This window comes from Mustela putorius, unplaced genomic scaffold, assembly GCF_011764305.1.
Source record: "Mustela putorius furo isolate JIRA1106 unplaced genomic scaffold, ASM1176430v1.1 tig00003834_pilon_pilon_pilon, whole genome shotgun sequence".
In the NCBI taxonomy this organism is placed as follows: Eukaryota; Metazoa; Chordata; class Mammalia; order Carnivora; family Mustelidae; genus Mustela; species Mustela putorius.
In genome coordinates this window covers 120,157,326-120,184,987 of record NW_025421987.1, presented here as the reverse complement: position 1 = coordinate 120,184,987, position 27,662 = coordinate 120,157,326, and the positions used below count along the sequence as shown (strand labels likewise).

The 27,662-nt window shown below is 40.7% G+C and overlaps 1 protein-coding gene across 1 annotated transcript in view; it reads right to left on the bottom strand.

The window, feature by feature from the left end:
• The window catches only part of RARB (retinoic acid receptor beta), a 195,122-nt gene extending 167,460 nt beyond the window's left edge, over positions 1-27,662 (bottom strand). Inside the window, exon 1 of the mRNA XM_004754348.3 lies at positions 27,333-27,662. Within this exon, the coding sequence (XP_004754405.1) occupies positions 27,333-27,384 (52 nt within the window). The 5' untranslated portion in view covers positions 27,385-27,662. The remainder of the gene's footprint in view (positions 1-27,332) is intronic.

The following is a 27,662-nucleotide window of genomic DNA, read 5'->3' as shown; positions in this document are numbered from 1 at the left end:
CTGATCTTCTATTACAATCCGTGTGAATAGAATATTATGGGATTCTTCCAGTGCAACAGCACTCGCTAGTCTGTTCATCATTTCTCATCATGAGTTAATTATGCTGATGGCAACTATTAGAGCTATTATTTGATCTAGGTATTAATTTATAAAGCAGCCCCCAAATTTAGCCACATGTTTCTTATCATTTCTTCATCAGGAAATCTAATTCGTATACTTCTGGAAAACCGGTCTTCCTTCAAATTCTTCATCTTAAATAAAATTAGGGAAGATTTGAAAATAAGCCACACTTCTTTAAATAGCGTATCCATGTACCATAAAGATTAATGAGTAGGTAGAAGGTAAAAAAAAAAAAAGATGGCCTAGTTAATTCGGGGATAAATGAAGTTTAAAGTATTGACGCGTATTTTAAACATGATCCAACAGTTGGAAGAAACCTTTCCCAAATAGTCTCTAAGGTACGGCATAAGATAACATTCTTATATGTGTCCTCTCCTCCGTTTTGTGTTTGATGAATGATAAAAGAAACTCTAATAAAAGTAGTTCTAACCACAAACAAAAAAGCAAAAGTTTGAGACCAAAATCCATTTCGTTTCGGAGTAACTGTATATTTGTCAATGTGACACAGCACATTTGAAACCCATAATCATAAAACAAAAATTTATAGCCAAGGTTCAGGGTCTACATCTGTTTCTCTGGTTTTCGTATAGCAATTACCCACTGGACAATCCAGAAAGAAACACCATGAATCATGGTCTGCAAACATGTTTGAACTGGAGAGTTTTGTGAAGAAAGAGCAGGCGTCTCTGCGTACCAGGACTGAAGCCGGCTGTGTTCAAAATTGGTCACATGCTTTGTGATGTCTAAATAAAAAGATTCTCACAGGCGTAGACATATCCACCCGAGGCACAAGGCATGCCAAGTGCAGGCAAACATGGGGGTGGGGTGGAGGGAGGTAGACACGAGTCATTTTAAAAGACACACCTGCCTCTTCCATGTTATTTCGGTTTGCTTCATTTTTATTTGTTTGTTTTGTAACCGTTAATCTCATCTAAACTCCTCTTGCCACAGTTTTGCCAGAAAAATAGATGACTAGCCCTGACTGATGTGTATGTTTCGGCCTGGAAGCCAAGGCAGGGATGGGCTGCCAGCACATGGCCAGTGTTGAGGCTGTTCCGGGGGCTTCCACCCAGGCAGAGAGGCTTGCTGTGCTGGTGGCCGGGAGAAGTTCTAACACTCATCAACGCATGGAAACTGCTTCTGGCCCTTCCATCCGAACACCTGCTAATGTACCAGGACTGTTGATGGCCACGAATCTTACATCAGAAGACGCCAAAACGCTCTGCAAACAGGGATTCACAGAGTGACTCTACGCATCTGTGTAGAGACTGGGTCTTCTCAGAATCCCAAGGAACATATGTTCTCCCTCAAAAATGTTTCTCCATCTTCAGCATTGGCCACGGTGTCCTTCTTTCATTTGGTTCCTTTCTCCCCAGCTTCCTGTTTTTTCCAGTGTCCACGATGAAGTCTTCCCACCTGGGTACTTACAAACACCATTCCCCAAAACAAGAGGCACACTTCTCCCTTTCTGCCCTTGACTTGTTTTCTCTAGCACTTCTCTGCTTTTGCTGGGCATGACTCATGACTCATAAAGACATCTCTTCAAGTCCAACAGCTTTTGTTGGTCACAGCTTGAAGCTTAAAGACTTAACCTCATGAATGTCTCAGTATTGAGTCCCTCGGTTTGGGAGAAACCTATCTTTGTTTTTTGTTTTGTTTTGTTTTTTTTCCCCCTCTTATTTTCCACTTTTTAAATTTAGACTGCGCCTTTTTTTTTTTTTTTAAGTACTATACATTCTGCAACAACATGGATGGATCTTGAGAGTATAATGCTAAGTAAAATAAGACAGAGAAAGAGAAATACCATATGATTTCACTCGAACATGGAACCTAAGAAACAAAACAAATGAACGAAGGGAAAAAAGAAAAGAGACAAACCAAAAAACTAGACTCTTAACTATAGAAAACAAACAGATGGTTACCAGAGGGGGATGGGGAGAAGGGATGGAGGAAATAGGTGATGGGGATTAAGAGTACACTTATCTTGATGAGCACTGAGTAATATATGGACTTACTGAATCACTATATTGTATACCTGAAACTAATATAACACTGATGTTAGCTACACTGGAAATAAAATTAAAAAAGAAAGTAATACACCTTCATAAAAACTCATAATCTCGTCTAGAAGCTATATGAAAAAAAGTTGCTGGGTATGTATCTGTATATTTTGGGGGGGGGTTGTTGCTTTTCACAGATATGATAAAATACTACATGCTGTTCTGTAACGTTTGTCTGTTTAGAAACATTTAACGTTTTTCTTGAAATCCCTTCCTAATAAAAAGTGCATGTAGAACTCTCACTAAAAAATAAAAACAAGAGACACCTGGGTGGCTCTGTGGGTTGAGCATCAGACTCTTGATTTTGGCTGAGGTCATGATCTCAGGGTCCTGGGATAGAGCCCTGAGTTGGGCTCCACTGTCAGTGGGGAATCTGCTTGAGGATTCTTTCCTGCTTGAGGATTGCATATCTCCTTCAAATGAACCCAGATGCCCCTGGACTTTCTTTTCTCCACCACCAAACTGTGCTTCAAAGCCCATTATTTCCACCAACACTTCCTCCCCCCAATGTAGGATGGCAGTATTGAGGAGATGGAAAATATAACAATGACTCCCGAGAGAAAATGCCAATGGCATCACCACGCTACAACTTGCCCTTGACGTCCCTGTATTGCTCTGCCAGAACTACTTCGTCTGTCTCATGTCAATACCTCTTCCAATGAGCTAAGAGTAGATGTGCCACCTCGTTGGCGGAGGGCTTAAAAGAACAGCAAGACACTTTCCCAGGATGGGAAGAAGCACAAAGGATTCTAAGAGTGCTTTGTAATTATTTCATGTTAATATTATTAATGAAGGAGAATGTCTATAACAGGATGCCTACCTTAAAACCTAATTCAGAACTTCATTTTTTGAGATCATATGTATGAAGAAAGGCTATTAGTTGGCTCTTAAACTGTGCTATTTAAATTATTAAAATTCAGTACAATAAGAACTTAGTTCCTCAGTAACACTAGCCATATCTCAAGGGCTCCAAAGCTTCATGTGGCTAGTGGCTACCATGTCCATGGGACAGACAGCACAGATACAGAGCATCTTCGCCACCACAGAAAGTTCTATTAGGCCACAGTGCTCTGAAAGCTGGGCTTAGTGATCAGAGAGGGGCATGGTGGGTGGTGCCATAGAGTCTGGACATCCACTGAGTGTGTTAGAACCCACCATATGCCTCTCACAAGCTGCGTGACCTTGGGCCAATTACCTAACTTCTGCGTGCCTTAATTCCCTCACCTGTAAAATGGAGATATTAATGATAAATACATTAAAAGGCTGTGGTAAAGATGAAATGAGGTAATACAAGTAGAAAGCACTGGCAACATTGCCTGAGATGTAATAAGTACTTACAAAGTGTTAGTGGAATGTCTGCAAGAAGAAAATGAAGTCGGGGACACATAGCTCCAATACCATTGCTATGAGGCACAGAGACTATTCTGTCTGGGAAGTCAATTTTCAATCAGGATGCACAGGTCTGGGGTTCAGGCAGATGCAATTAGGACAAGATCCCTTGAGAGCTTTTGCTGTATAGGTCTGGGTAAGTAGCATTACATTGAAGCATTTTTATATATTTGTATAAAAGAGAATGGTTTCTTCTATTTTACAAATCAGACACTGAATCAGAATGGCAATGAATTCTCTTACTAGCCCCACCCTGTTCTCTCCTGTTGGGGGCAGGACATATATCACAGGACTTGCTGTTTTCTGCAGGAATGGTATTCTGTCTCAGGAGCACCAAGGCCAATTATGGTTAATTAAATGACAAGGACAGAAGACTCACGTTCTTTATCTTATCTTTCCAACCATCCATCCATCCATCCATGCATCCCATCTTCTTACTCATTCATCTAACTGCCCAATCCATCTGCCTTTCTAGTTATCCGCCAACTACGTGTCTATCTACCCATTTACTCACCCATCTACCCATCTATCCGTGCACTAACCATCACCTACCCATGATCCAATGATCAAAAGTGATGAAGAAAGTATGGCTTTTCAAACAGGCAACATACAGAGTAGAAAGAGGGACAAAAGTAAAGCTTCTCAGATTATGCATATGTCTTTCTCTAGACTCCTTGAAAAGGATTTCCTGATGAGATGTGCGGGCAGAAATAAGGTCAAAGGCACAGGCCACTGGAGATTTTAGTTAAACAAGTTTGATAAATCAGGCTGTGGCTGGGGAGCCCCTCAGATCTAACACACCGATCTCTAAGAATGTCTTAGGATTTGAAATGCTAATGAAGCTGAGTTCTATTAGCAACACAAAAGTTTTTGACTTGGAGGGAAAGCTAAAGGCTCGAAAGGAATTTCCATCAGATTCTACAGGGAAAGGGAATGTAAAAAGTAGCAAATACATCAGAGAGGTTATTGGAGAGGGACTGGAGTTTAAATTCATCCTGGTGTCTGACAGAGAAAAAGGCAAATAAAAAGCCCAATGTGATTTAATGGGAATTGAGGGTAACATAAAGTCAAGTAGAAATCTCTGTGAAATTTCTGTTGGGGAAACAAGGATATGTATATATGTACATCACACACACACACACACACAGTATGAACACATTATAAATATTTTTGATGAAAAAATAATTTTCTCTCTCTCTTCTTTCGAACTGCAGGTTATAAAGCCACTTTCTGAACATCTACCTCAACGAGGGCTTTGAAAACTTCTGTTTGAGAGGATACCATGGTGGCTTCCTAAATTAATTTTTGACATTTTGTCATTGTTTGCTTTTTCAATTTGAGTTAGAGATGTTTCAAAAGAGATTAGCAAAGATACTTCAGAAGCAATACTTCCAACATTTAAGGGAATGCATATAAGCACAGGAGGGCAAGCAAAGGAAAAAATAGACAGAAATATGAAATATCTCCTCTCTCCGTTCCAGCAAATGCAATGATAAAAGGCAAGACCACGGCAGTGATTCCCAAAGCATTGCAATCCTAGGGCTTCACACCTAGAGCTACCTAATGAAAATTTCCCAAGGTCTGGTAAAATAATTGGCATTTTAATAAAGGTCCTTAGGTACTTACCAGGCACTCTAAAGGGTCAGACTTCTGCTATGATGGGACATTCCATTTGGTGAATGGCAATAAACAGGAGACCCTACAGAGGATTAAGGTGTTAAGAAAGACTTCGAGAACTGGAAATGGCAGGGCTCTGAGTCTGGACTAAAGTCTTGGCTCTGTCCTCTGCAGATGTATGACTTTGGGCTAATCTCATCATCTTTCTGAGCCATGCTTACTCTTCTTGTATATGAAGATAATGTCTACTTCAGATGATAATGTCTCATTGAAAGGAAGCTAAGGTTAAAGAATGAAGTGAAATAACATATGAGGAAAATTCTAGATCTCTAAAGTGTTATGGAACATTAGGCATTACTAGTCACATATTAGGTGAAAATAGACAAAAAATATTTTCCGCTTTTTTTTTTTTTTTTAATTTTCCGCTCTTTGATAAACTCTGTGGTGGAAAACTGCTAACTCTCGCCTCCCATCTAATTCATAACCCCTTTTAAATTCCACAGATTTAGGGACACCTGGGTGGCTTAGTCGGTTAAGTGTCTGCCTTGGGCTCAGGTTATGACCCCAGTGTCCCGGGATGGAGTCCCACACTGGGTTCCTTGCTCAGCAGAAACCCTCAGCTTCTCCCTCTGCCTGCCCATCCCCTCTTTCTGACAAATAAATAAAATCTTTAAAAAAAAAAAATCCACAGATAATCAGCTGAGAACAGGCTATACAGAGAGAGGCCATATTGCCCCACATCCTTTCCAGCTCACTGTGGCTCTCATATTCTCAGCAACAAAATGTGAAAAGAAATGCTGGGCCCTAGTTCTTCATCACTTCCTCAAAAAGTAACTTCCTACCTCCACTTGCTATTTCCACCTTTCTATGCCAACTGGAATGCCATGGGACCCTGTGTGGACCGTACAGATGAGGACAGCAGAACCATAAGAAAGAAGAAACTGGAGACCCTGACTGCCCATTGCCTCCCTACCAGCCAGGATTTCTTATTTCTAGACAGTTACATGAGAGAAAAAATAAACTTCTTGGGGCGCCTGCGTGGCTCAGTGGGTTAAGCCTCTGCCTTCGGCTCAGGTCATGATCCCGGGGTCCTGGGATCGAGCCCCGCATCGGGCTCTCTGCTCAGCAGGGAGCCTGCTTCCCTTCCTCTCTCTCTGCCTGCCTCTCTGCCTGCTTGTGATCTCTCTCTCTGTCAAATAAATAAATAAAAATCTTAAAAAAAAAAAACAAACACAAAACTTCTTTCACATGTATGCTATGATAGTTTTGGGTGTCTTTTAAAATCAAGTTTGGTCTATATTCTAATTAATCGAATCACGTTTGATGTGTTTAAAATTGAAAATAGGAGAAAGGATCATCTTGGTACTCCCTTATGCAATTAATTGCCCAACCCCTTTGAGATGTGACTCCTGTTAAAGACCTGCCTCTCTTCTAGGGGGGGCCAGGCTCCTCTCTCCTTTCCCACTGTGCGGACTGGTCAGTGGCAGGAAAACACGACTGATTTCCACTGTCCTCCGTGCTCCAGATGCTGAGACAAACGACAGAGTATTTCATTTACATTTCTGTGGCACAGACAGAATGTGAGCTAGCTCCGCAGAAGCTTTCGTTTCTTTTCTTTTCTTTTTTTTTTTTAAATATATATATTTTTTAATTTATTTATTTGACAGACAGAGAGCACAAGTAGGCAGAGAGGCAGGTAGAGAGAGAGGAGGAAGCAGGCTCCCTGCCAAGCCGAGAGCCTGATGTGGGGCTTGATCCCAGGACCCTGGGACCATGACCTGAGCCAAAGGCAGAGGCTTTAACCCACTGAGCCACCCAGGCGCCCCGAAGCTTCCGTTTCTAACTCTGGACATTACCCGCAGCTTCCCGGGGCATACCACCATTCGGGTGCGGCTGGTTCTAGCCATCTGGATTGTGCTTGGACAATCCCTCAGGACTCGAAATCTGTCCTGTATGTGGAGTAATTCATGGCAAATCTGAAGGGGTAAGGCAGGCTAGTGTAACAAAACTGAGCCGGGAAGCCAGAGATCCAACCGTCCACTAACAGCTTCTGAGAACTTGTCCAGTGTAATCAGCAACGTGAGGAGGCAAGTAACTCCCAGTGGCAAGTAAATGGCTCAGGTGCCCCCGGCATAAGCCCATGGCAGATTTGCTAAGGTGCATTCCTCAGAAAGGTCCCAGCAAGGCGGCTCAACGCCACACCAGCCCAGAAGCTGGCAGCCTTCAAGGGCCCAGGGCATGCTACCTCCTGTTGTAGAATAAAAGTTGGATTGGAGCACAGCACCCTTACATGTGTTTGTTTATGTACTGTCTATGGCTGTTGAGTGAAACACTGTCTCACAAAGCTAAAAATATTTATTACGATCTGGACCTTTACAGAAAAAACTGGGCGAGTGCAGCTAGCTCCACGCTTTCACTACCGATCTAGATGAAGAGGGCCTTGGAGATGAAATCTATTGGTAATTTAGAACTAGAGAGTACTGAGGGCTTCCTCACTGTCTAAGATTCTTAATTTAAGTACCTAAGAACCATGCGCCTGGGTGGCTCAGTTTTTAAGTACTTGCCTTTGGCTCGGGTCAAAGATGGAGCCCTGAGTTTGGCTCCCTGCTCAACGGGGAGTCTGCTTCTCTCTCTCCCTCTGCTGCTTGTGCTCTCTCGCTTTCTGTCAAATAAATAAGATCTTTAAAAAAATAAATAAATAAAACATGCTAAAGAGACCTCTTCAGTATCTTTGAGTTTATCTTTGCTCCACCTATATATAAACATGACTTATTCCATCCCTTTCTTTAGGTCTTTCTGAATATGTTGCCTTAACTAAGACACCAATGATCCTAAAAACCAAGGCCCCTAGGTCATGTCCATGACTTTCTGTCCCTTGATCCTCTATTTTAAAATTTATAGCCTTTATTACTCCCTGGCAAACACTTATTCTTTATTGTGTATCTCCCATAATGGAAAGTAATCTCCTTGAGGGCAACAACTCTATCAAATTCATTGCAATGACCCTAATAAGAAGAACATTACACAACACATAGTAATCCTTCAACAAATGTTTGTCAAGGAGTGAATGAACAAATAGGCCCTCTTGGCAGACGCTGCTTAGTAGAATGACGTGAAACTTGGTATAAAAATTTAAAATTGGCACCATTTATGATCTATGGTTTCAAAGCAATTAGGATGGCCCTGCTATCAGCAAAACAAAATTAGGACTAATTATCAAATCATATCATTTAAAAAATGAAATCTGTGGCATAAGCCTTGTGCTTTTAATTCACTGATAAAGATGTTTAACCCATATATACAGACCAGAAGTCTTTTTAAAAAATAGAGCAAACACACTTAGATAGCTACTGTAAAAAAAGCCAACAAACAAAACAAATAGATTTGATGCATAACCGGCACTATAAACAAAAATTAACTCAACATGAATCATGGGACTAAGGGTAAAACGAGAAAGTTTATATAAACTTTTAGAAGAAAAAAAAAGGAGAAATTCTTGTGATCATGGGTTGAGCTCATGTTTCTTAGAAGTGACACCAAAGTGTGCCATAATAATGAAATTAATAATGTGGATCTTATCACAATTAAAAACCTCTGTTTTTTGAGGGGTGCCTGGCTGGCTCAGCTGGTACAGCATGTGACTCTTGATCCTGGGGTCATGTGTTCAAGCCCCATGTTGGGCACGGAGCCTACTTTAAAAAAAAAGACAGAACAAAACACTTCTATTTATGGAAAGATTCTGCTAAAAGAATGAGAAGATGAATCAAAAACTGGGAGGAAACTATGCAAAACATATATGAGATAATGAAGTTCTATACAGAATAAAACAGCCCCAAATCAGATATAATAAAGCAAACCCCTTATCCTCATCCCAAATTGAGTGAGCAATTTGAACAAAAATGTCATCAAATATATGGATGGCAAATAAACACATAACAGGCATCAATATTATTTGTTATCACGGAAATGCAAATTCAAACCACAGTGAGATACCACAATGCGTCTATTGTAGTCACTAAAATGAAAAAGGCTACCACATCAAATGTTGCTGTGGCTGTGGAGAAACAGAAAAACTCATCTAGTATTAGAAATGTAAAATCATACAACCATTTTTCTCATCCAAAAACTGGAAACAATCCAACTGCCCCTCAACAGGTGCATTGATCAACTATTGTATACCCATATAATGGAAAGGAAAACTCTTGGCAATAAAAAAAAACCAAACTACTGATACATGTGACAACCTAGAATGAATTTTTAAATAATTATGTTGAGGATGGGGCACCTGGGTGGCTCAGTGGGTTAAAGCCTCTGCCTTCGGCTCAGGTCATGATCCCAGGGTCCTGGGATGGAGCCCCGCATTGGGTTCTCTGCTCAGCAGGGAGCCTGCTTCCTCCTCTCTCTCTCTGCCTGCCTCTCTGCCTACTTGTTATCTCTATCAAATAAATAAATGAAATCTTTAAATAATTATGTTGAGGGAAAGAAGACACGAAATAGCATTTAGTGTATGGTTCCATTTATATAAGGATATCCTAAAAAATTCAAACTAATATATGGGAGCAGACAAAAAAAAAAACTATAGTTCCCTAAAGACAGGGTTTAGGAAAATAGAGATGGGCAGGAGGATAGGATTAAAAAAAACCAAAACAGCACATGGGGAAACTTCTAGGGGTGGTGGTGGATATGTCCATTTTTTAAAAAAGATTTCATTTATGTTCATTTTTTTAAATTGAAATATAATTGATACATAACATTAGTTTCAGGTGTACAACATAAGGATACAATTCATGCATATATTGTGAAATGATGACTACAATACATCTAGTTAAGATTCATCTTCACAGGGGGCACCTGTGTGGCTCAGATGGTTAAGAGTCTGCATTTGGCTCAGGTCATGATTCCAAGGTTCTGGTATCAAGCTTCACATCAGGCTCCTTGCTCGGGGGAAGCCTGCTTCTCCCTCTCTCTCCCTTTACTGCCCCCACCCCCATGCTCTCTCTCTTTCTTAAATAAATAAAATCTTTAAAAAAAAGATTCATAATCACACACACAAATTTTTTTTTCTTGTGATGAGAACTTTTAAGATCTATTCTCTTAATAACTTTCAAATATAAAAATACAGTATTAGTAACTATATTCACCAGTCTATATGTTACATATCCAGGACTTACTTTACAGCTGGAAGATAGGTGAAGATAACCTTCACTTATCTCTTCCACCCATCACCCCCTGCCTCTAGCACCCACCAATCTGTTCTCTGCATCTATGAGCTCAATTTTTGTTTTTTATATTTCACATGTAAATGAGATCATATTGTATTTGTCTTTTTCTGTGTCATTTGTTTCACTTAGTATAATGCCTTCAAGATCTACCCATATTGTGGCAAATGGCAAGATTTCCTTTTTTATGGCTGAGTAATACTCCACTATGTTTATATTCCACCTCCTCTTTATCCATTCATCTGCTGATGGACACTTAATTTCTTCCATGTCTTGGCTACTGAAATAATGCTGCAGTAAACATAGGGATATAGGTACATTTTCAATTTCAAGTTTTTGTTTTTTTCAAGTTAGTGTTTTTCTTTTCCTTTGGATAAATACCCACAAGTAGAATTGCCGGATCATGTGGTAGCTGTATTTTTAATTTTTTGAGGAATCTTCATACATCTTTCCATGGTGGCTATACCAGTTTATATTCCCACCAACAGTACACAAGTATTCCCCTTTTTCCACATCTCCTCCAACACTTATCTCTTGTCCTTTTTTTTTTTTTAGAAGATTTTATTTTCATTTATTTGACACAGAGAGAGAGATCACAAGTAGGCAGAGAGGCAGGCAGAGAGGCAGGCAGAGAGAGCACGGGGAAGCAGGCTCCCTGATCAGCAGAGAGCCCAATGTGGGGCTCCATCACAGGACCTTGGGATCATGACCTGGGCCAAAGGCAGCGGCTTAACCCACTGGGCCACCCAGGTGGCCCTCTTGTCTTTTTTTATAGTGGCCATTCTAACAGGTATGAGGTGATACCTTACTGTGTGTGTATGTGTGTTTAAATATTTTATTTATTTGACAGAGAGAGAGAGGGAACACAGGCAGGAGGAGTGGGAGAGGGAGAAACAGGCTTCCTGCTGAGTAAGGAACCTGATGAGGCGCTCAATCCCAGGACCCTGGGATCATGACCTCAGCCGAGGGCAGCAGTTTAACCAACTGTGCCACCCAGGGGTCTCCCTCACTGTGGTTTTGATTTGCATTTCCATGATGACTGGTGATGTTGAGCCTTTTCATGTACCTGTTGGCCATCTGTATTTCTTCTATGGAAAAAGCTCTAGTCACACCTGCTATTTTTAAATTGGATTGTTTGTTTGTTTGTTGCTATCGCATTGAATGAGTTCTTTATATGTTTTGAATACTGACCGCATAGGAGATACATCTCTTGCAAATATTTTCTCCCCTTTAGTACACTGCATTTTCATTTTGTTGGTGGTTCCCTTTGCTGGGTATATTCATCATTCTGATTATAATGATGGTTTCACAGGTACATACCTATGTCAAAACTTACCAAATTTTACACTTTAAATATATGAAGTTTAATGTCAATTATACCTCAATAAAGCTGTCATAGAAAACAGTATTTAACAAAATATTTAAACAATCAGGATAGTACAGACATTAATCCACAGGGACAACGTTGGCCATGCCAGTGTATTGTAACTGAACACCAACCAGCTGCAGTCACAAAGGTGTTCACGGTTTTCTGGGAAACAAAGTTTACGACCACAGTGAAATAGCACCACGTACCCATCAGCATGGCTAAAATCAAAACCAACAAACAAGCAGTGATACCGAGAGTATGCAAGATATGAAGAAATCTGGATTTTCATACATGGCCAAACGGAATGGCAATTCATGTTACTAGTATGGAAAAGCATTTGTTAATATCTACTGAAATCTGACATTCCTTGAACTCCAGGACGTGGCGGCTCCACCTGTATGTGTATACTCAATAGAAACATATCCATATGTTTATGTAAAAGCCACGTATACAAAATGGTCATAGCAGCACTAATTATAATAGTCCCAACAGAAAACTACTCAAGTATATAGCAGTGGTAGCGTGAATAAATAAAATATGATGTTTCCATACAATAGAGTTCTATATAGCCATGAGAAAGAATGAAGTTCATTGTAGTCAAGTGTGGATAAATGCCACAATATAATATTGAGTGGGGGAAAGCCAGAAACACACACACACAAATACAACTCTATGACTCTATTTATATAAACATAAAAAATAGGCCTTGTTGGGGTGCCTGGGTGGCTCAGTGGATTAAGCCTCTGCCTTCAGCTCAGGTCATGGTCTCAGGATCCTGGGATGGAGCCCCCGCATCGGGCTCCCTGCTCAACGGGGAGCGTGCTTCCTCCCTCTCTCTCTGCCTGCCTCTCTGCCTACTTGTGATCTCTCTCTCTCTGTCAAATAAAATCTTTAAAAAAAATAGGCCTTGTTAATCTATCTGCTATTAGAAGTTAAGACACCTGTTACCGTTGAGTCAGGATTGGTGAATAAAGGAAGGTACAAAATGGCTTTTGGTATTCTGGTCACATTCTGTTTCTTGACCTGGGTACTGGGTACTGGGTACTGGTTAAATGTTCAGTTCTTTAAAAAAAAAAAATGCCATCATACTGCATACTTAATGATTAATGCACATCTGTGTATGTTGTAATAAAAGCATCTACCTAAAAAAATTGAGTGGATGGGACATATCACTCACAGAATTTTTAAATAAAAATCCTCTTAATTGGTCCTTGTATTGAAGAAGTTTGAGAACAACTACTCCAGTCAACAATCTTGAGAAGGTAAGGAGTTTGTATCCTAAGCAGGTCAAACGCTAAGGGTAAGAGGAAAAGGGGAGGCAAGTAGTCACTAAAGAAACTAAAGAACTAGCCTTGAATATTTAACTATAAAGTACAAAGAGAATTTTGATGAAAACTTATGTCAACATCTATATAAGTAGGTCCCTTTATTACTAGCAACACCAAATGAAGAAATACCAAAACCTTAATATATCAGCACTTAATTTTTATCTTTTAAATAAATATCTGAGAAATTAAGTGTGGGGGAAAAAAGGGAGTAAGACATAGAGGATAAAAGAAAAAGCAAATATTAATTTTCTTCTAGGTAACTGCTAACAATTTCCCACTAAAATGCACCTTGACCACAATGGTTTACTAGAAGCCAAAAGCCATTGGATAATTTACAGTCATTTCCAAGGAGTCCCCAGCTCTGGAATGCCCCATACTAATTGCTTTTCAGGCTACCCACAATTCCTCACTAATACACACTTTCTAAGGCCAGAACTGGCTCTTCCACTTGGGGCTCTTCATTTCCCCAAAGTCAAAGTCAGCTAGCTGCTCCCACCCTCTTCTTCACTGAGTGTCCCAGAGCTCCTGGGCTCATGCTGCACTGCCCCTCCTGGACCAGAGTATTTTCTGTATTGTCCCTGTTCCTTAGAGCTCCCCCTCCAACCCCACCCCCACCCCGCCACCAGTTATCTCTTCCAGTAATCTCTGCAGCTGTTGGACCTGTTGAGTTTGGATATCTTGGGACCTCCTCTCCGGATGCCTAGGGATCACCATCTTTTCAGCCAGTAAATTTTCCCTTTTGATAGCAACCCGTCAAGACAAAGGGGTACAGCAAGGCCCTGGAGGGTGATTTTTAGCCTTGGTTTAGAGTACTGGTTCCCAAACCAAGCAGTACTATCTTTGGCCCCTTTATGAGTCTTTGGGAGATATTTTTGCTTGCCTTTATGACTGGGGGTACTGCTCACATTTGTGGGTGGTACTAAAATGTCAGCTGTTCTGAACAATGAAGAATTACCTACATCCCACGTGACTTTATTTATTAAGATTTTATTTTTTTATTGGAAAGAGAGAGAGAGTGAGAGAAAGCACAACAATGGGATGAGGGGCCGAGGGAGAAGCACAATCTCCACTGAGCAGGGAGCCCAATATGGGACTTGATTCTGGGACTCCAGGTTCATGAACTGAGCCAAAGGCAGATGCTTAACCAACTGAGCCACCCAGGCGCCCCCCGCCCCACCACTCTGACTTTAAAATGCAGGTAATTCATAAAAGTAAATAACCTGAACCTAGAAATGAATTCTTTCCTATACACGAATGCAAACTGTTTCTTTGCATGGTTTTAAAAGGGACTGCATCTTCCAAGATGCAAGAATTTTGTGCACTGAGGGATTATTTTTGTATTGCACAGAATTTTGCCAAGAGTTCATCATTACAGAAAATCATTTTGATTCACCAAAACCACGCTTCTATTGGTCTGCATTGTAGCTCATGCTTTCATCTTGGTTCTACATGTATGAGCATTTGTTACCTCATCTTGTTTTCCAGTATAGTCATGCCCAAACATTTACTTATTAAAATATAAATTAATCTATTACAAATAACTTTTTTCATTTATATTATCATTGACGAGTATGCTGTTTTTGTAATGAAAAAAAAAGTTTTGTGCAGAGTATATTATTTCAGAATGGTATAGGAAGTGTTATAAAATATTTACTATATAAAGGAGATACTGGGTCTGAAAGGGTTGGATCCACGGATTTAGAGAAACAGCTCCACTTTCCTCTGAAACATTTTCAAATGTTTCTATAAAATCTTGGCTCTTTGGGCCAAATATAAGCTGACCTTTGCCCAGTGGTGAGCTAGTAAATATTTAACAACTGGCTCTCAGTGGGGGAGAAGCCCTGATTTGCTGTGTTTGCTGATTTCCATGGCGTAAATACTCTGACCATAGCCAGTTTCAAGAATCATCTAATATAACATCACTGGCCACAGAGATGGGTAAAGACACCAAGAATCAGCGCCTACGAACTTCTACGAGTAAGAAGACCCCATCACCGATTAGTAATTAAATTTCTGCGTAGATATCTCCCTGATTTTTTCTACATTCTCTCTAACAAGGCTTGGGGGTGCATGAAGCAAATCAAGCATAAATAAATAAATAAATAAATAAATAAATAAATAAGTGAAACAAACAAGTCACACCTGACATGGGTAACAACCGATACCTCTAGAGTTCACTGCTCCAAGAATCAAAAGAAAAAAGCCAAGCATGAGTTAAACAATTCTTTATAAAATCAGCAGCAATTAGTTGAGATTCCAGGATAAAAAGAAATAGCTTGTTCAGATGACAACTAGGGGACACAGCAATATGTTCCTAGCATTTATTCTGCTGCTGGTTTGAAAGAAAACACTGGAGACACATTTGTGAAACTGTTCAAGGGCAGCACCTGGGAAAGCATCATTTAATTAGCCAGGCAATGGAAATGCATGGGCTGCACACTAGGCCTACTCGGTTGTACCTTTGCTTGTAAACGGATGCTTCCTGATCAAAAGAAGGGCAGCGTACTGTGAGCAGTGAGATAACCCACGTTCAGGTGTCCCGTTATCGGTTAATTTCAGGTGTCCTGTTACCCGTTAATTTCAGGACTGGGGTATCCAGGTGGTTTTGGCCAGAGTACAAAAATCTCACTAGGAGAGAATGGTGGATGGATTATGGGCTAACAGAATGAATGATAACAAGAACTGGATTGGTGTAAACGGTGCTCCAACATGAAAAAGTGATCAAGATCAGCAGCAATGGGAAACAGCCCAGTGTAAACACATGCATGTCTGATTTAGAATTTGTCTAGGACCCCAATTAGCATTACTTCCATTGTTTCTGCAACTCCTGACAAAGAACACCAAGGATTTTCTGGGACGTGAAAGTAAGGCCCCATTGTATAAAAGGTATTGTAGTATTTTCTTTACGCAAAGGGACACGAATAGCGAAATTTCTGGAGAACAGACATGGGGAATTGCTCAGCAGGCTTGGATGTAGACCACAGGTTCTACTGGCTACTTTAAAGTCTGCTTATGATCAGAGAGGACACCATCACAAAATCTTTTGTAATAAAGCAAAATTTTGTACTGTCTACAATCTTTATAACTTTTTAGTGCTTTCGAAGATTCAGAAATTTCAAGCACAGTCCCAATTTAGAGATCCTGATGGCCAATGTTAAAAAAGACATGGCTGTGGGGTTTTGCATCGATGAATGCTGAATATTCAAGGTGATTGGAAGAGGTTCTTCTACCCCGTGGCACTAGAGAGTTAACACGATTGTGAATAATGTCTTGAGTTTATGATGAATGTGTTCCAGACATGCGGAAGTTTACGGTGACTGTCAACCGGGAAAATGTGCAACCCCAGCAGATAATGGCAGATGGTGTGTGATCTGATGAGGGGGAAGAAGGTTCACAGAACCTTCACTAGCAGATGCTCAATGACAAAAGCAAAGTCAGTTGTATGGCCTCTCAGGAAAACAATAAGAAAATAAAGGTAAAACTTTTTTTTTTTTTTGTCGTGTCAGTAGAAGATATGTGTGAGCTACACATTTTTTTCCGCTGGTCTCAAGGAACAAGGGAGAGTGAGCTCATGGCAGTGGGCTGAGACCAGAGGGTACCAGGTCATCAGAATCACAAAGAACCTGCTGCACCAGCACTCTCGTTCAGGAACACTTATCAGCATCATAGTTTCTGTTGTTGTATTTTATATGCCGTGGTGACATTTACAGTGTCATCGCTTGCTTCGCCAGCTCTGTGGGCCCAGGAGGTCTTCTCTGAACAATTCCTTAATGGGAAAAGGACTTCTGGTAATGCTGGGGATGCATGAATTCCAACTTCCTTGTGGCGACTGTCGGGAGTGAGCCCCAGTTGTTTGCAGCCCATTAAGTGAGATACTACTGTGGAGTCAGGAAGGGAGGGGACAAGATGAAAGGGGACAGCTGCCAGGGTTCGGTCTTAGGTTGGGTTCTCCCAGAGACAGATATTTTTTTTTTTTTTTGCAGAGGGCTGTTTAATTTTCTGCCACTTCTAGCTTGTACCACACAAGAGCCAAGAATGTTCTCATGGCCAGGAAAAAAATGCCTTCAGGCAGACCAGTGCAGATATACACATCAGCAGCCTCTGGTGTGCAGAAGGGAGTGTGGAAGGATACAAACAGGGCTCTGCCCGTGTTCTGCAACTGCACGCATGCGTGTGTGTGTGTGTATGCGTGTGCACGCACACATGGATATAAAAAAGAGGCGGACCTTGAAGAATAGGACTAAGATAGGCATGAAAAGGAGAGAAGTCACAGGCAGCAGGCGGAGTAGTATGCTCAAAGGTACATAAAGAAGATACCCAAAGTAATTGCCATCATTGTGCCTTTAGCTGAGAACATACTACAGACAAGCAGGCACCTTGTATCTATTATAAAGTATCTTCTCCAGCAGCATCCAAGGTATTATTACTTTCATGTGATAGACGAAGGACCTGTGTATCACTTGATATGTCTCAAACGCCAGTGAGCAACCGGAATTTGAATCCAAGTCTGTTTTCATTCTAAAGACTATGTTCTTTTGGTCACCCCACTACCTGGAAGCTGGCTTATTCATCTTCTGTGAGGTCTGCAGCAGATATTACGAAATTGGCCTCTACTGGGAAACTTCTCAGGTATTGGACCACTAACAGCAGGGAGCAATGAAAGCAGATGAAAGAGAGAGGCCCCTGACACAGCTGCAAAAAGGTCTTGAAAAGATGGTGGTGGAGGCAGCCAGTTAGGTAACTACCAAACTGTGGATGGTACAAGAAGAAAAAGAGAGATTTGAGAAAGACAGTGTTGACTCCAGAAAATCTCATGGGATTGGTCAACTGCTCCACCATAAAGACAGAGTGAGGAAGACCAAGATAACTCAGAGACATTAAGACAAGGGGGTGGTGGGATAAGTACCAGCTGTCACCACGCCTTGGCAGGAATGACAACCTCAGTTGTTGCCGTGAGTGGAGGCAATGCAAAATATATGAACATAAAGGTACGGTGTGACGGTGGTGGCTGTGGCCTCAGTCACTCTGCTCAGTGCTGTTGCTGTTTGGGCTGTGAGGCAGCTGAGCCCTGTCTTGCTTCATTGCTGTTATGGGCTGAACTGTGTCCTTGCAGAATTCACAGGATGAAGTCCCAACACCAAGTGCCTCAGAGTGTAACCATATTTGAAGAGAAGGTCTTTAAAGAAGTAAATGAGTTAAAGTGAGGTTGTTAGGGTGACACCAAGGGTGTGTGTCCACCAGGAATGGCTGTGTGAAGAGGCAGCAAGATGGTGGCCATTTTTAAGCTGAAGAATGAGGCCTCAGGAGAAACCAACCCTGTGGTCACCTTGATTTCAGACTTCTAGATTCCAGTAGTGTGAGACAATGTGTTTCTGTTGATTAAGCCACCCCTCTGTGGTGTTTTGTTATGGTAGCCCTAGTAAACTACAGTTCTGGAGGAGCACTGTGTTCTTCCTCAGAGCTTATCTTCCTACATAGAGGACAGCTCTTCTGACTCACTGTGCTCCTCCTAATGGAATCTCCAAAGAAGGTTTGAACTCATACAACAGGTATGTGTATTTGTGTATGATCTGACTGTGGCCAGCCCAGGATAAGGAAGGATGCCTAGACATGTTGCTAAAGGTTAGAGTCATGGAAACTGGTGACAATCCCATGAAAAAGATTATCAAGAAAAAAGAGGGAATACCACACATCTTATGTATTCCTCATTGTTAGGTTAGTGGAGGAAAAGGAATATGGTCAGGAGAGTGACTATGATATTATTTCTATGAATGCTACCACCAAACATGCTTTAACAATTCCCTTGGATTATACCATTCTTCTGGAAGATCTTCCCCTTTCTCATCAGTGACCCACTCCTCCACCAAATGCTGCCGCCTATGCCACATATGCCATGAAACCTCCCATGACTGACCTAACAGAACTGCTTTCTCATCTCTCTGAACTTCTACAGCAACACTGTCCAATAGAACTTTCTCTGATGTTGGAAATGTATCTGTGCTCTATAGTACTGTGGTCATTAGCCACATGTGGATACTGAGAACTTAAAAGGTAGCTAGTGTGACTTAGGGACAGAATTTAAAATTTCATCTCTTTTTATTTATTTTAAATTTAAATAGCCACATGTCACTAGTGGCAAACATGTTTGACAACACAGATCTGGAGTACTCACTGTGCCACTCCTGGCCTCATCTCATACCGATACCGTCGTGGGTAGTGGGTATTTCTGCACATGTCTCAGTTTCCCTGCCATACTCTCTCAAGCCAGGTGAAAGTAGGGTTCTCTCTTAATTATTCATTCCCACAACAAACTTAGTAATACTTTTTAATGTGTGTGTGAACATGGTTTGGCTGCCATTTTCTTTGATCACTGATATGGATTACTAATCAATCTTGTGGCTCAAAAGAATCAACTTTGAATGGTTTTCATGATTTCCACTGGATGCCAGGTCTTTGCTGCAATTTCTGGGAATTAAGAAAGGTTAAAATATAGCCTTAGCCTCTAAGGGCTCAGGTCTCATGAAGTATAGGCAGAAAAGTGAATGAAAATTCCATTCAGGCAGACATGCAGTTTGCCTGAAGGGATGTAAGATTAGACTCCTAGTATTTGTTCCTAGATCCTATGGAATCAATATTTTTTCCTGAGATTGAAAAATATATATACACAGAATAAATGCTGATAAGGCATGAAACATGTTAGGATCCTTGACAAAATGCAGTCAGAAAATTATGTTCTTTGAGAAGCAATCAAAGACTGGAGAGTGGAAGTGAGAGAAGAATGAGGGGAGGTCTTCCAGGATAGAAACTTTTAAAAACTTCACTTATTTTACATAATTGTAACTGCAACTGTAACATTGATCTATCACCAAAGAGGGTCTTTCTCTTTGTGGGTCACCCTTGAAATACAGAGGTCATGCCTAATTCATAGTGCCCTTCTCTGTTCCATCTTTACCCGCCACTTGAGGGCCCTTCCCAATAAAACGTGCTTAAATGATGTCTGCTGGGGAATGAAAAGGAGGAGAATGTCAAGGGATATTTATGCTTACTTTCTGTACATTGGGTCAATTCTCCATTCCCTAGGACCATATCCTTTCTAAAAATGGAGGATACTAAGTCAGCCATCTGGTCTTCCTTTGGTCTAATAATCAGTAACTCTTGGAAAAAAACCAGTGGCTCTGGGGAGTTAAAGGGGGATAAGCATTCACGAGTCAGCTTTCTACCAGGGAGCATGTTACTGTTGGCTATGCAACACTCCAGGCCAGCTAAGCTAACCCTGTTGGAATGTTAAACAGAGTGCAGCCAACACCTTGTGAATGTGGAAGGAAACCATAGGGCTTTGCCAGGACTACTCATCAGTGAGAAGAGTCTTCTGGAAAAAATGAAGTAACAAAGATCACTGAAGAAAGTGTGAAATAATCTGAGAATCCAATGACATGTTGACAAATATCACTCCTCCCTGCTTTCCTCAAAACAGAGTTAAGCAGGGAAAGCCTGAGTAATTTCTAAATAGAGTTTTCCTAGTCCAAGATTGGGCTCTTCCTTGCCTTATCAACAGTCTCTGAAAGACTCCAGGTGGATTCTGTCCAGGAAAAGAAGAAAGCTTGAACTGAACCAGGAAAAAGATTAGGGAGGATTTGTCCTTCAACTATAAGCTTCTGCAGGGGGAAAAAAAGACCTAGGTGTTTTTTTCTTCTTCTCTCTCTCTTTTTTTTTCTCCCTGAAAAAGAATTCACAGCTTGTAAAACTTGGCACATTTAAAAAAAAAATAAAGATGATGGCTGATTTTATAAAAGAGAAAGAAATGGAAATAAAAGTGCTAAATACCAACACTCAAATGTCAAAACGACAGGATTTTTCCAGGCAAATATCAGAACTTATTGGGGGAAAAAGAAAAAGCTGAGAAAGCTACTAGTGTGGCAGCAGAGTTTGGGACACTGTCTCCTCTTACTTCAGAACAAATTAAAACAAATAAAATCACAGAGCTGAAATTTGTATTTTTGTTCTGGTTCTAAAGTTAAGCCAGAGTAACCTTATCCTAGCCCAATCTTCCTAGGTTTATTCTGGTTTAAAGGCAAAGTCAAGGTCAAATTCAACACTAGTATCTTATTCTCCTGCTGAAATCACATGTACTCAATGAAGCTTCACAAGACTTTACTTCTAAACCATGAACAAATCAATAGTGTTGAATGAGACTAGACTTATGTAATTAGGTTTTATTTAGCTTAGGGTTCAAATCATGTTCTTTAACCTGTAGTTATATCTTCCACCAATTTTGAAAAATTCATGGCCTTTTTCTCCTGGAAGTTGCTGCTGTTCCATTATTTCTCTCTTTCCTTCTGGGAATCCAAATGTGTATGTTCAAACTTTTCAGTGTCTCTCTTGTGTCTCTTTCCTGTATTTTCTATCCATTTAGCACTCCTCGGTGTTTCAGTCTGAATACCTCTTCTTGACCTATCTTACAGGGCACTTATCCACTCTTCAGCTGCATCCAGTCGGCTATTACATTTTTTTTTTTTTTTTTTTTACTGAGATCTTCATCTTCGTTTCAGCTAATGCATTTTTCATTCCAGAATTTCTATTTCATTTTTCTTAGTACAGTGTAGTACTCTGCTGAAATTCTCCACCTTGTCAGTTACGTCTTGAGTATACTAGTCCCACTCTTAAAGAGAAGGAAAATACCTGATCATCCACGGGTCTGTTTCTAATATCTATGACTTCTTGGTCCTGTTTTTCAATATGTCTGCTAAGTTTTGACAGAAATGAGAGCTGTTGCACATGAAAAATTTTGGAGGCTTTGGATGACATTATATTCCTTCAGAAAGTATTTGCCCTCTATGAATGCTATAGGTAAGACTAGATATCTAGAGTTGGGAAAGTTTACCTCAAACAAATTAAGGGCTCAGCTGAGCAGAGAGAAAGTTTTACCTTTCTCAGGGTGGGTCTACTGTGGGTTCACCTTCTCCTACGGTGTTGACTTATAGGGATCCCAAGAGGAGCCTGGGATATTTACAAAAGCCTGTCCTCCTGAATTCTAGTTTTTAGTCTTTCAGGCACCATGAGATTCTAAAAATTCCACTCTGATTTTTAGAAGTTTTCATTTGCTTGGCTTTTTGACTCCTTGCCTTATGCAATTGAGAATGAGAAAATTACTGAGGAGGAAAGAATTTGGGGCCTTCCTTTCTCAGAGGGCTTGGTCCCTCAGGTCTTGGATGATTTAGTAGATCTCTGATGCCTTCAAAAAAGATTTTTGTTTTCATTTTCTCTGATATTTCTAGTTATTCTCCCTGGGACCATTGATCTGCTATAAGCTACTTCACCAACCCCCTATATAGAAGTGTTGAATAACTGTAGTTTTTGCAAAAACAAAATCCCAGAGGCAGAAAACGATAAAAAACCCAACTGGGGAAATTCATTCTATGTGTACTTGCACTGGGGTTTTAAAATGAGTAAGATAATACCCTTATCCTGGGGGTATTCACATTCTATCAGACTTCTTCTAAGGTATACTTCATTCCTTTCCAATCATCTGATCCTTCTTTTTGCTCATTTTTAATGTTTAGTTCAAGACCACCAAAAAACCTTTGTCAAGAATCAGGCAAATGTTGAGATCTTCTTTCTCTGAAACATTGTGCTATTTATTATCAGCACCTGGCCGAGCAACATCCCACAAAGCCTGAGTTAATAAACTGTCCTTATTCCCTCCCCTACATCAGATTGTGTGTTCTTTTTAAGAGGAGGCTTGATGCTTATGCTGTAACCTCCCAATCACCCAATATATATTTTAGGATTTTTCTTTTTTAAATTATGATCACTCCCTAGACAGACTTTCATACTGCCAGTATCTTTTGTATGGGAAAGAATGGGGAGAAGGAATCGACCCTTTTTCCAGGGTTCTGTCTATAGAAAAAGGGGAATCGGTGTCACTGGGTCTCTGGAAAGTTACCTCTTGCTTACTCAGAATCATTACTGATTCTTAGATCTTAGGAGAATATTTACTAAATGCTTCCAGTATGCTTGGCATTATTCTAAGCACATTACATATATTCTCTCATTCAATCTTTAGAACAATCCTAAGAGGTAGGTGGTATTATCATTCCCATTTTGTCAATAAAGAAATAGAGGCATAAAGTGGCAATGGTACAAGAACTCAACCCTGTGGCTCACTTCTCTGGAAATAGCAGCTGAGACCCTAACTTAAAACACTGCTGGTGGTGTACCTTGGTCCGAACATGAGGTATTCTTGGCGATAGCCCCTAGCCATGGATAGTTGGGTGGACTGTTGGTGGAAGACCTGTGGATTGTGTACAACAATCCCTGCCTTGAGTTTTCTTCTGGTTCCATCTAACTTTTCTTCTTCCCATTTTTAATTCCTTTTACTCTATCAATGAGGACTAAGTTCAGTCACAGCAGCTCGAGTGGCTTAATGAGCTAAAGGCCTACATTTTTTTCCCCCCAGGATAAGAAGTCTGAAGGTAGGCAGTTAGGTTTCTGATATGGCTCCGTAATGCTCTGAGGGGTCCAAGCTCTTCCTATTTTTCTACTCTGTTAATTAAATATGTCACTTTCATCCTCACGCTTGTAAGCTGGCTGCTACCCCTTCAGCATTGTGTTTGTATTTCAGGCAGGAAGAAGAAGAGGATAAGATAAAGAGTAAAACCAACAATTCTGTTCCCATTTAAATAGCTTTCCCAGAAGCCCCAACCAGGGACTTTCTCCACATCTAGCTGGCCAGGACTATGTCACATGGCTACCCTATATTCGTGGGAGATGGGATATTTTACATGGGTACCATTGCTATACTGAAGGAAATCAAGATTCTCTGACCAAGGAAGAAAGGAAAACAGCAATCCAAAGTGTTTGCCATAATTAATAAAGTCCCAACTGAAGTGAGAAGAGAGAACTTCATCAAACATCAGCAAGCCCAGTAGGCCATATTTTTTGGTGAACATCACAGTGATACATGGGGCTTGAGCAAGGAATCCAGGTCCCCCTGGATCAGGTCTTTGTAGCTCCTACCTGTAAATGATCTCATGCTACACAGCCATGATGGGAGAGTGAGAAGAGCCCTGAATTCAGAAGCAGAAGAACAGGAATCACATCCTGCTTTTGCCACATACAATCTAGGGGACCTTGAGCAAGATATAAACATCATATTTGTTATCAGTAAAATGGCCACAAACACGTATGTCTTACCCACTTTCCAGAATTGGGATGATCAAAATAACGAATATAGAAAGTCTGTAAAATCTATACTGGGGGCGCCTGGTGGCTCAGTGGATTAAGCCACTGCCTTCGGCTCAGGTCATGATCTCGGGGTCCTGGGATCGAGTCCCGCATCGGGCTCTCTGCTCAGCGGGGAGCCTGCTTCCCTCTATCTCCCTCTCTGCCTGCCTCTCTGTCTGCTTGTGATCTCTCTCTGTCAAATAAACACATAAAATCTTAAAAAAAAAAAAAATCTATACTGACCTGAGTACCTCAGCTCTCAAGATATATTTAAAAATTGAAATGGAGAAGTATAAATGGAAACTAGCTAATTATTTCAATAACCTATTTATAAGCTCATCCAAATTTATATATGCATATACATATATACTTTAACATTTTGTATATATAAATAAAATACTAATGTAAATAATTTTATAACACTATAGTATATATACACACAAAATTCACACATACACATATATAGTTGTTTGCTTAGTAAAATTTTGTGATAACTTTGTAATGGAATGTGGTAGAATTTATGATGTTCAATTTCAGTACTTAAGCTTCTGGAACCCACCTGGTTGCCTAATCTCTGGTTTATCCCATATGGGAAGACGGGTGGGAATAGGGCTTGGAATTATCAGTGTATCTCAACATTAAAACTGTCATCTCTCCCATTGGAAATACGGCAACCGTGTTGTGTTTTCCAAGATATATGCCAGCAATATTTCAAAATATGATTAACAGTGCCAATACCTTATAAAGTCGGGCACATCTTTTCTTGTTTTGTCTTAGTGATGCCGTCTATCTTTGTGAAAGCTGATATATTAAATAGCTTTTTAAAAGCCTTATTGTGGCCTTTCTCTCCCCTTGGTCTAGTAGTGTAACTTTTATCGATAATAATGGGAGCTATGTTGGAGCATACGGGGTGGTTATGTGGTTCCTGGAGTTTATGATGATTGACCAGCCTTGAAACCACGGCTTGGAGTTCAGAAGCCTGTCTCAGTTATTTAAACTCTCAGAGGGGAATGGAAGGTGCCTGATCTTATTCCGCTTAGCTAGCCCCCAAACTTGGAGCTTTTCTGGATTTTTTATCTGGGCAGAAACTAGTGCATGGACACATAAATTAAGTGAGATCAAATGATCTCACATTTCATATGAAATTGTGTGATATCCAAAATCGAAAATCAGGGGCATTTTTACCCAAAAGATGTAACTTGGCATTCAGTTGAATTTTAGTTAGAGAGTATATGAGAAGTTTTACAATCTCCAATTACAGTTCATATATGGATATCAGCCTTTGAGACTTAGCAAGGAAACACATCTTTTCTTAATCAAAAGATCTCACCCATTTTCATAACTCACACTCATTTTTCAGATGGGCTAATTTTACAGGAAAGGAAATTGAGGCCCACTGAGGTTAAATGAATTATCCACAGTCGTACAATTGATTCTAATCCCTGAGCATGAATTGGGGAAAGATTATAATGTGGAACTTCACCACTGAATAAATATATATGCATACTTGGGGCAAAGTGGGTACTCAGTAAATACTTTTTTGAATAAATTCAATACTGGGTTTTTTAAAAGCAAAGAACAGAGCTAAACTATTATAAAATTGTCAAAATTATTCATGTTTTACTACAAAGGACTAGGAACGTCAACTAACATTGTCATGCAGGACTTAGGAGGATGCCCAGCGCATACTAGTTGGCTTTAAGGATGTGTGTTAAAGGTTTATCATGCACATGATAAAGTACCCCCAAAGAGTAATTTAGACTAATCACTTTTTTCTTTGTGACAACTATTATTGCGGAGCCCAAATTTGATCAATATAATAAGGGTATGCATTTGGTGTATTGTGTTGGAGTGTATTCCCACTATCTATTTTAAAACCTGTGCCATATTTTTGGAGAGGAAATCAGTGTGCCCACTACTCCTCACACAGGTACCTCTGGTGTTTTTGTATCTCTATCTAATAGGTCAGCCCAGGCCCTGCCAAGTCTTCAAACTCCTCTGTCAACAGCCTCATTTTGCCTCTTAAGCTCTAACCAGTTCCTTGGAACTCCTTAACATCTGTCATGGAACCTTCCGTCTTGCTGTACTATCTGCTTCAGTACTCTTCCCCACCTACTTGGCCTTTGCTCAAGACTCAGAGATTTATTATCTTCTCCTTTAGACCTTCTGGAGCTCTCTAAGGCTCTTCCTTCTGTGCCCCCATGCCACTCATGCATAGCCACTAGTATTTTAATTATTTTTATGCACACATTTTCCTTTCTATTAGATTGTGGATTCCGAGACAGCAGATACCGTACGTTCTATTTATTTCTGTATCCATAGCAAGTAAGCTCCACTGAAAACAGAGTGGACAGACAATCAATATCTGTAAGATGAATGAATGGACAATGCCCAGCCCTCCACAGACCAGACACCCGGTCCCCTAAACTGGTTCTGTCCTCCACGCACTGCGATCTTGAGAGTTCCGCCGGCCTGCCCAGCGCGGACTAGCACACATCACATTTTATCCTTGCTGGAATGCTGCTGCTGATTCTCTTACTAGCATGCTCTTTTCTTTCTTCCTTTTTTTTTTTTTTCTTTTAAAGATTCTATTTATTTGACAGAGGGAGAGAGATGACAAGTAGGCAGAGAGGCAGGCAGAGAGAAAGGAAGGGAAGCAGGCTCCCCGCTGAGCAGAGAACCTGATGTGGGGCTCAATTCCAGGACCCTGAGACCATGACCCAAGCCAAAGGCAGAGGCTTTAAGCCACTGAGCCACCCAGGCGCACCTAGCATGCTTTTATTGAAGAGAGAACTGGGACTTAAAAGACATACTGAGTGACTTTCTCAAAGTCACACAGCTAGACAGAGGAACCGTGCCGTGGAAACAAGAGGGAAGAAATTTGAAGCCAATGGAGCCTGTCTGGAAAAAGCCACAGTAGTTAACAAAAGCAATCCAAAGCAAGGTGATTACTAGACAAGCTGCAGAATGTGTCCCACCGCCCCCCATCTCCCAACCTTTTCGTTACCATGTAAAACGAGGAGGGCGAAGGCAGTTGACTCTGGTACCTGGGGTTTCATCAGGAGGATGTCCAGATGAAGAGTTTCTGCTGCCTCCCCCAGGAAGGCCCTCCATGGGGAACCAGGTTCTTTAGCTAACTTGTGTTTGGCACGTTGCGCTCTGAGCACAGCTCAGAAGCGACTTTCGCCCTCTTCCTCTCCTTTTCCCTGGCAACCAACAATTCGGTTCTGTGCCATGATTCCCCAGGGTCACGCGTTTCTATTCAATAAAATGGATCAGTAGCATTTTTCTACCAGTAAATCAAAAATCTCTTCTCTTCCTGCAACTTCAAAGAAAA